The sequence below is a fragment of the Phoenix dactylifera genome, chromosome 3, assembly GCF_051530095.1.
Source record: "Phoenix dactylifera cultivar Ajwa chromosome 3, Ajwa_hap1_PhDact_Kaust_v1.1, whole genome shotgun sequence".
NCBI classification, from domain to species: domain Eukaryota; kingdom Viridiplantae; phylum Streptophyta; class Magnoliopsida; order Arecales; family Arecaceae; genus Phoenix; species Phoenix dactylifera.
The window spans coordinates 11,584,281-11,594,716 of NC_143192.1; the positions used below are offsets into that span (position 1 = coordinate 11,584,281).

General features: G+C 46.5%; 1 protein-coding gene across 1 annotated transcript; it reads right to left on the reverse strand.

Moving 5' to 3' along the window:
• Positions 1-893: 893 nt before the first annotated feature.
• LOC120105464 (uncharacterized) lies at positions 894-2,077 on the reverse strand. The gene is made up of 2 exons (XM_039117954.3): positions 1,921-2,077; positions 894-1,740 (listed from the first exon to the last, which is right to left on the reverse strand). Exons 1-2 carry the CDS (start codon positions 2,075-2,077, stop codon positions 1,529-1,531), a joined length of 369 nt encoding a protein of 122 aa, XP_038973882.3. The 3' UTR covers positions 894-1,528.
• Between the last annotated feature and the right edge of the window lie 8,359 nt (positions 2,078-10,436).

The following is a 10,436-nucleotide window of genomic DNA, read 5'->3' on the forward strand; positions in this document are numbered from 1 at the left end:
GGTTTTACCAAAAAAATTGGAAACAGTGAATTTGACGAGCTTTGCATTTCAATTTAGAATTATTTTCTAATGCGGCCTAAATTATCATTAGTTAGGATCTTCTTGGAACTTTGTTTTGATAAAATCTGAACCATCCTTAAACAGTTCCCCAATCAAATTAGATTCCTAGTTACATATAGAAGGAAACAATGAACCTTTTAGAACTAGGACTATGACGGGAAGTCCAATAATAGCTACAAATGCAAGGCTCCTGTCCCTCTCTCCGCTCAAAAGATAGCCCTATGATGAATCCCTATCAATCCTCTCACGACAGTCTGATCGTGAGTAAAGAGAAGAGAGGATCATCTGCATACGTTTTGCTACGATACTGAATTGCATGGAACAAGAAAGACCATGTTGCTAGTATAGGCTTCCTGCTGCAAGATACATTCTCTAATTCCAGTTGACTTTGCGACTACATTCTCTATTTCCAGTTGACTTCACAAAGTTGCTTGATCATCCTTTCATATAAGATTCTTGCCGCATATTCTAGCATTCCAAAAAGAACTCAGGAGACTTCGCTAACTTCCCAACTATGAACATGAATGAGCTCTATATAAACTTAACAGCTCCTCTACCATATCCATGAACTAAACTCTATATAAACATAATATGCCATATCATACAGAATTAAATAGGAGGATAACTCGTTCATATGCATCTTATTTTTATTTTCCGAGCCTCTAGTGAGTTGGCACCTAACATGCCAAACCAACTCGCAGATATTGGATGTACCAATATAGTAATAAAATAGCATCGGTACGGAGCTGGGTACAGAGACAAGCCACAACTCTACGGTGGTAATTTTTCTACAAACGTAATCTACCTTTAACTTCTCTTCTTATTGAGCATTTCCTTTGCGAAGCAAAATTTTAGCTTGTTGAGATTCCTCCATTGAGATCAATGAAAGGGTTCACCACCATATCATCAGCAAGATATATATTTATAATTAAAAGTCAAGAGCCATCCTAAAGAGGGTTAGGTGATCATTAACTAGGAACAGGCACAGTTTATGCAAATGCAATACAAAAAACTGAAACATATTTTATCCTGGATAGCTATACTTATCAAGGATAAAAAATCTTACGAACCTTTTCACTTCCTTTTCCTAAACCCAGTTCAAGAGTGCTACTCCAACTCCAACTGTTGTAGCAAACACTTGTGGTTGCAGTATCCTGCAACCTAAACGGATTCCTTAATCTAATTAACCCTGACCCATTTTGCACTGAGCTCGCCTCCTAGCATGACCAGAGAAGAATGGATTAGCCAAAATTGGATGACAGAGAGTTGGTGTCCTTCAAAATAAAGGGGATAACTTCCTCTGCCTACATAGGCTATCTGTCGAAACTTTTTGAAGAAACAAAAAGCTTTATACAAGACAAGAAAGGAGATGTAATTAACAGCGGCCCTGCCCTATTGTTGTAAGCTCTCATAATTGGGACACAGGTTTTTTTATAGAGGATGGCCATGGTAGCCTAAGCAGTAACAGCTAACAAAAGAAGTCCTGCTTGAGCTGTCGAATCCTCTTCAAGCAAGCCTCTGCCCGTTTTATGGCTGCCTCCACCCTGTCCTCGCACTTCTCATCAACCTCTCCACCCTGCTGTTCCGTGTCTGTTGACGACTTCTGTACCTTCCGCTGCTCCCACCCATCACTCCCCTCCTCTTGCATCTCACCACCCTTCCTCTTCCTGTTGGAGGACACTACAGAAAAAAAAAAAAAAATTAAAGAAAGACATCATGCCGTGCTTAAAGCGACACAACAAGTGCTGTTATTTGAAAGCTCAAAGCACGGCAAAAGCAAAAAGGTAAGCCAGAGTAGAGAAAAGGATGCGGATGGTGAAAGAGAGAAAGAAAAACACACAAGCATGCTTACGTACACACCTTGGGTTGCGGCAGGGGAAGAGGAGGGACAACAGATGGGTTGGGAGATGATAGATTTGAGCTCGAGCTTGAGGTAGTCAAAGCGGTTGGGGTGCTGCCTTTCCAGCAACTGCAGCTCCTCTGCGGCCCTCTCCGTCACCCAGGATTCCATGGCCATGGCGAAGTGGAAGAAACAATATATATATATATATATATATATATATATATATATATATATATATATATATATATATATATATATATATATATATATATATATATATATATATATATATATATAGGTGGAGAGAAAAATAACAAAGATAGGGAGAGCAGGGATTTGATGTGGGAAAGAGGAAAGGGGGAGGTTTGTCTGCCTCTTTGTTGGATTTGATTAATTTATTAAAGAGCAAAGAGGTGAAGGACAATATGTAAAAAAAAAAAAAGACAAGACAATGTGGAACTATATCTTTCTTATTGTTATTATTTATTATTTTGCTGGAGGGAAGTGGATGGAGTTGGGTTCCGAGCGCCGAAGAGGAAGCTGCTTGGAATTCGCGCAATTTCGTCGGGCGCAGGCCTCGGTATTTGCTGGGATTTCTTTCTTCCAATTCTTTTTGTTTTTAAATCTCCTTCCCTTGAAGTTTCCGGAGTATTCCCCTGGTCTTCGTTTTCTGCTGAAGCGTTCGCGAGTGAACCCACCCGGATTCCGATTTGGACCAACTTCGACCCAACTTGATTCTAATGAATTATCCAATCTAATTAGATTAATAAAAAATTATTTATATATTTATTAATTTTTAAGTTTTTATGTATAAATCTTTAACTATGTTTGAGTCTTGCACTAACTATAAATTACATATATCTTTTTTATTTTTTTTACTAATCATTTGTTATATGGTTAACTATCAAATATTTTGGGTGTTGCAATTTAATTTTTGAGGCATATAATAAACTTCTCGAAGTATAGGTTTTAGCTTGATCAGTTTTTTTAATCGAAAAAAATAAATTTAATTTATACCAACCTAGAGAAAATATATTCCTGTAAGTCAAAACAAAATGTGTTAAAAAATAGGAGGAATGTCCTACAATACAATCCACAAAGCTTGATTAATTATTCAAGATATATAATTTGGTCTCGGTAGAAATCTAAATTTATTATATTCAACCTTGGTTCAAAACCTACATAATTTTTATTATATTTTTATTATCCAAATCGAAACCTGGCTTCCTTTTATTATTATTATTATTTTGGATAGGCCAGATATATCCAAAAAAATTTTAAAAAAGTGACAGATAATAAATTTGGTCTCGTAGCAATTTTAAAGTTAGCCATCAAAATACCGTGCAACATACGAGACGACTCAATCAGCTGTATTGTTCACCTCTCGAGATTTCATTCTCTAATGAGCTAGGTTTGGAACAATTGAGACTCTTGTGGCTTGAGACTATTGATACTTTACCCTACAATTGATCCCTGTGAAGTGCATTAATACCCTCGAAGCCATATGGGTGCAGGCATGTTTTGATAACAAGGCCAGCATGAGATATTTTGATCATAAGTTCACATGGGGTGTAGTATCAGCCCGGCCTATACTTTCATGGACATATTTTATGGATGACTACAACTTCATTTGATTAAAGATTTTATTTTTATTAAAGTTATACTAAGTACAACCCACTCTTAGTTTTTCGTGTGATGTAAGAATAAGAAGATTACAGGAATTGGTGCTATTGCTGGAATTTGGACCCAGGGGCGAACAGCGGCTGAGAAGGAGGAGCTCCGGCGTGAGATAGTGGGTGGTGATCCGTTGGCAGACGGCGTTCTCTGGAGGACCTGCAAAAAGCCGGTAGCCGGGATTTCTGGCGCCGGCCCTCCGATGCTTAAGTCAGAGGGGACAAATATGTAGAGGGAGAGAATATATCCCAGAGTTTCAGCGTCCAACCCCCCTCTAAGGGTGAGGAGTTTTTCTTTTATAGAGGGGTACAGGTGTACCTGTGATGTGACGGGGCGAATGGGTTACCGTCATGATTGAGCATTATGAATTAATGCATGATCGTGTGAATTAATGCATGATCGTGTGAATTAATGCATTGCCGTAGCAGATCAGGCCAGAGCCAGTGAGTCGTCGTGGTTGGTCGGACGTAGCTGAGTGGGTTAACTGTTTGCTGTGGAGGGCTTGAGATCCGTGGACAGCGTGCGCATTAATTGTTGAGTGAACCGGAGGTCTGCGGAGGCCATGCGCATTAACTGTTGAGTGAGCCGGAGGTCTGCAGAGGTCATGCGCATTAATTGTAGACAGCGGTAGCAGGGCATGGTCCTCGATCGAGCTGCAGAAGGATGTGACCGCAGTGGGTGGATGGTGAGGCCGGGCTTCCGAGGTCAAGAATGCTAAGGTTGGGTGCCCGGGTCGGACGTCTCGAAGTCGAGCGCCTGGTCGGGGGCCAGGTCGGGAGCTCTAATGTTGGGAGCCCTGAAGTAGGGCGTTAGGTCGGGAGCTCTGATGTTGGGAGCCCTGAAGTCGGGCGCCAGGTTGGGAGCTCTGATGTCGGGAGCCCTGAGGTCGGGCGCCTCCAGGTCGGACGCCTCCAGGTCGGGCGCCTTCAGGTCGGACGCCTTCAGGTCGGGCGCCTCCAGTCACGTGCCGGCGATGCGTCCACGTGTTCTAGGGCGATTCATTTTTCTCCAACACTACCTCCCGACTTTCGAGTTCGAACTGTTTGTGAGCTCGGGCGTGAGAAGTAGTTGCCTTTATTGCATTAGTGGGGGCTAGGGAGCCTTAAATTATTCCGGCATTCCGCGTGCTTTGGGGGATTCTTAATGGGAGGAGATGGGGCGGCGCCTTTTCGCCTTTCGAGGTTGCCTCGCATCGTGGGCTCATGATGGGGCTCCAGGATCCGATGGAATGCTGCCTTGATTCTGTATTCGAAGCGTCAATCCAGATTAAAAATGTCGCTTCAGTCTTTGGGGCTGACACGTGGCACGATCTGGATAGAAGGCGGGATCCGGACCTGAAGGATCTGAGCCGTCCGGAGGTCCTATATAAACCTCAGACCTGGCCCTAAAAGTTCTTATTTGACTGCCGCATTCACTGCTCCCCCTTCTTCCCTCGTCTCTTTTCTTCTTTCACAGTCGCGACCGAGTCTTCCCGGCGGCGCCCTGAGGCGATTTCCGGCGACTCCACAGTAGGTTATTTTTCCACGTTGGCTCGGGGGATCCTTCTTCTTCTTCCTCTTTTTTCCTTCATTTCTTGTCTTCTTCTTCGTCTTTCCTTTTCTAGGATGGGTTGTGGTCCGGGTGAGGTCGGGTCTAGCCTGACTGAGAAGGAGCTGGAGCTGGTCCGTTTTCGATTTTCCTTTCGGCCCGGATTTCGTCTCGAACCGGCGGGGTCGGAGGACCGGGTGACGAGACCTCCTCCAAGTCGGATCGGGGTGTACGTTGAGACACTCTGTGCCAGCCTGCGGTTTCCTCTTCACGAGTTCGTGAACGAGTTGCTGGTGGCGTATCAGCTCGTCCCAGTGCAACTCGCTCCGAATTCGTGGAGGACCATCATCGGGTTTCTATCCCTTTGCCTTGTGCATGGGATACCGACCTCGGTGAACGTCTTCCGCCGGTGCTTGATGTTGAAGTTAAACCCGGCGGACGGGAAGTAGCTCGATCTTGCCTTTCGAGGTGGTAGGCCACTCTTTCGAGGTGCCCCTTCCTCCATCCATAAGTGGAAGGGGGGATTTTTCTTCCTTTCCTCCGAGCTCATGTGGGGATTTGACCCGAGGTGGGGGCATCCCCAGCTGAAGGTCCTTAATAAGCTCCCCTAGCTTTTAGCGGACGAGCAGAGGGTTCTCGACGCTCTGCATGGCCTCGGGGGGGATATCCTTCTGACCGATCTCCTGAGCGGGTAGGCCCTGGTGAACGTCGGCCTGAGCTCGGCGCGCCCCGAGGATAAGAGCAGTCACACTGCTCCTTCTCTATTTTGCTGTCTTTTGTCTTATTCGCTTCTTTCCTTCTTTTTTTGGTGCTGATCTGATACATAGAAATTTTTTCCTCTTTTCAGACATTTCCAACATGGTGACCAGCAATACCGCACTTTTCGCCCGGATGAAGAGGAGGGCGGCCGAGGCTGACGGGGCTCTTCCCGAGCTCAGGAAGAAGGCCAGGTCGGCCTCAAGTTCTGCTCCTGCCGAGGCGAGGGGTTCTGGGGTCGGAACTTCCGGATCCGTCCGAAAAGAGGCCCCAGCTGCCGAGCACGCGAGCTCGAATCCTAGGAGGGTGGCGAACTCGGCGCCCCCAGCCTGCCCCGCCCCCATTTCTCAGTGACCAGGTTAGCCAGTCATCCGTCTGCGGCGCTCGAGCCTCGAACCGAGCAGGGGCCCTGGGGTTCCGAGCTCGGGTAGGCTGAGTTCGTCGGGGGGCGGAGATCGCTCCGAAAGAGGGTCAGGCGACCCAGAGTCCCCAATCTATGAGGGCAGTTCGGCCCTCCGCGATAGTGACGTCGCGCGCGAGGTATTTCGCCGCGGTTGCTCCCAGCCGACCGGGCCGAGTTCGAATCCATCTATCTCGGCGATCTTGTCGATCAAACTTATTGCAATGTTGCTCGGGTAAGTTGCCTCCTTGTTTCGCTTTGATTATTGGCATTTTCTTCATCTTTACTTATCGTTATTTTTCCTGCAGCATCTCCATGAGATCGACACGCTGGTATTCATAGCCTCGGAATGCCAGAATGAGGCTCGGAGGGGCCAAAGGCAGCTGGAGGTGGCCGAGAAGAGGCTTGCCGACTGAGACCGCGCGGAAGGAGGCCGTTGCGCGGATGGAGGCTGCCAAGGCCGAGCGGCGATCGGCAGTCGATCAACTTGAAGAGGAGAGGGCCGCGCATACTTTGGCAAGGTCGGAGTTGCGTGCCTCCGAGGCGCATCTGGTCGAGGCCCGTGCCGAGGCCGCCGGCTACCAGTATGAAGGTCGAGCAGGCTGAGGCCCGAGAGAAGAGGGCACTGGAACATGCCCGGGATGCGATGGAACTCTTCAAGGAATCAGAAGTTCCGTGACCTGATGGAGGAGGAGGCCGTGGACGGATTCCTCCGGGGCTTCGAGAACTTTCGGAGGCAGATGCAGCGGTTCTGCCCCCAGCTCAATCTCACAGGCATTCGACCAAGGATGGGGGTCGGCACGGAGAGCGAGCTTGATGTTCCCGCGATCCTCGTGGCTAAGTTGGAGGTTGTCGAGGCCGAAATTGGCGCGGCCGAGCAAGCGGCTCATGAGACTCCCTCTGGGGGAGTTGCCAAGGGCGTTCCCGAGGCCACTGGCGAAGCCCCGCCTGAGGCCGTCGCGGAAGGTTCCGAGCCAATTCCTGCCGAGGACCCCTATGTGATCATCGTGGATGACCCTGAGGTCGGTGCTGATGAAGCCGCGGCCTCTTAGGACTTAGCCTCTTCTTTTTCTTTTGTTCTCCTTTTTGTAAGTGGGGTCGGCCTTCGAATACGGCCGAACCTCAATTTTGTACTTAGCCTTCGGGCTTTTATCAATGAAGAGTTTTCTTTTTCTAAACTTTTGCCTGCTTCTGTTTGCATAGTGGATAAACCTTTTTGGCTGCTTGAGTTGGATTCCTCTTTGGTGATTTCTTCAAGTCTTCAAGCACATCTAAGTCTCTATACTTAGATTCCGGTAGAATTCGCTAAGTTGTTAGGCTCTGCTCTAAGAGGAATCACGTCGAGGCTCTAGGCCTAGACTTTAGAAAAACTCGCCAAGTCCTTGAACTCGGATTCTAAAGAAGTCTTGTTAGGCCTTTAGGCCCATCCTCCGGAAAAAATTTGCCAAGTCCTTGGGCTCGCCTTCCAGAATAAGCTTGTCGAAGCTTTGAGCTCGGGCTCCGAAGAAGTCCCACTAGGCTTTTAGGTTTGTCCTCTAGAAAACTTTGTCAAGTCCCTGGGCTCGGCTTCCAGAATAAGCTTGTCGAAGCTTCGAGCTCGGGCTCCGAAGATAACATAGGCCAAGGTCAGGCTATCGTTGGAGCCTTCATACTTTTTGATCTCGGACCCGGTCGGAGTGCCATCAGGTAAAATTAGAGCTCATGGTGAGTGACTCGGCACTTCCGAGCTCGGCTAGAACATCATCGAATGGAGCTCAAGGTCGTCGTTACAGGCCGTCTCGGCTTGAGTCGACGTTCGGACTTGACCGGGTCCTCGTCCAGAGGAGTCTGGAGCAAGTAAGGGTTGAGCCAAAGATTGGTGGTGAGGAGCTTCTCGCGCTTGGTCGAGAGATCTGCACGGGGTCGGGGGAACCTCGGCTTGTGGTCGATTCAGAAAAGCATCCCGGCCTTGGTCGGGAGGTCTCAAGCTTGGTCGGGGTTTTGTTGACCGTCCTGCAACATAAGCAAGTTAGCGCAAAGACGTAGGTGCTGGGTAGGATATACCTCTCGCACTATCGGAGCCGGGCATCTCAGGTTGAGGTAAGCGATTCCGATTGAGGTCGACTTCCAGTGGCGTTCTTTGGCCTATAGTCCGCTTTGGGTGCGCTTGCACACCAGGGGGTCCGCGTAGGTATTGTCCCGTCGTCGAATGCCTTGGGGGTCCGCGTAGGTACTACTCCGTCGTTGAATACCTCGGGGTCCGCGTAGGTACTATCCCGTCGTCGTCGTCGTGCACTATGGGGGTCCGCGTAGGTACTACCCCATTGTTGGATGCCTGGGGGCCCGCGTAGGTGTTAGCATCCCACATATGCCATGAAAATTCGAAATAATTTTCAGATTGCAGCGGAAAAACTATGCGGGATCCGTTCATCGCATGAACATATTTTAAAACCATTCGTTTGTAGATAGATTAGAATTAAATTATTTTAAACCATTTTAAAATCATTAAGAAGATCAGATCTTCACCTTGTGCGGGTAGATGATCTCCGCAAATCTGATTCACGTGGATTTGTAGAAGGTTCAATGGAAGCCGCACACGCGTCCGGCCTCTACGGGTATCCACACGAGGTAATGAGTCGATCGAAACCTTTGGATCTTCCCGGAGTGCTAGCTCTCTTGCAGAGATGGCTTTAGATGGCTGAGGTCCTCTCCTTTGAATCAACTTTTGATTGGCTTCAGAGGAGGAAGAAGAAGGAAATGCCAAGGAAGAAGAAACAAAGGCTCTTCGCAGCCTTTTCTTTTTGTCCTACGCTGGACCCAAGGAAGAGGAAGAAGAAGGCCACCCTACCCTTTCTTTTTCTCCCTTTTCTCTTACGGCTGGAAGGAGGAATGAGGGGAGGAGGGTTGCTGCTGTGAACACCCAGAAAATTATGAGAGGAGGGGCCAAAAAACACCTCTTCCTTTTAATTTCCCATGAGATAAGGATGAGCTCCTATTTTTTAGGAGCTCACCCTTATCTTTTTTTATTCGGTAGCAAGGAGGGGCTTACGCCCCTCCTTTTCCTTCCACGCATTTCCCAAGGGGAGGGGCGTGGGCCCTTCCCTCATAACCCCTTTAATTAACCACTTAATCAAATTAAATGGTAAAATGGTTTGGGTCTAATGCATGGGTCTAATCCTAGTCAAAATAGGATTTATATGCACCTATTTCAATTTCCTCCAAATCCTAATCAAATTAGGATTTAATTGAACCATGACTCTATTGAACTCTTCAATCCTAATCCAATTAGGAGTCATGAAATTAATTAGATTAAATTTAAAATTAATTAGGACTTAAAATAATCCTAATCTAATTAGGACTTATTAAATTTCAGCCCTAAGATAATTAGGACTTTAGAAATCCTATTCTAAATAGGATTCTAATTTAATTTGAAATCCTAATCCAATTAGGACTCCATGAATCCCACTCCAAGTAGGACTCATGATCAAGTCCAATTAATTAAATTCAATTAATTAAATTAAATTACAATCCGATTGCAATTATTCCTTCTTCTAACCACTAACTCTTAGCGGGTTATCCATTTATCAATCTAATTGATTATTTGTGATTCCTAATCACATTCAACCATCGGATCGATTAATACCTCTAATGTGTGTGACTCCATAGGTTCTATTCTGACTGGTAGTAAGATATATTGTGATCTCAATCACAATATCATTGAAAACTCCTTTAAATGGGTTGAAACAATTCCAACTCAACTCACCAGAGATTATCAACCATCGAGATGATCCCTGTGAGTCTCACCATCCACCAGTGACTCCTAGCAGTATGTAGTGGCTACCTAGCAGAATAGAATGATGAACCTCTAGGTGCAGTTATCGTATGATACAGTCCTTCTATCGTGGATCCCTACAGACCGGAGGTCATGGATAACTCGTCAAACCCCGTCGTCTGTCATATGTCTAGATTTATTTGACTTGAGTTCGATAGTGGAAAACTCTTTCTCCACTGTATATTACTGCCCTGGCCAAGGTCTTAGAACTCAGTCTAATAAATCATACAGGATCACTCCTCTTCTATCAAGGTCGATAGATTCCATGTAGGTGCGTACCCTACTCCTACAGTAAACTTACTGCAACCAATCTACACTACAAGGACCCATATGATTAGAGACTATGTGTATGTGCAGTCAAACTA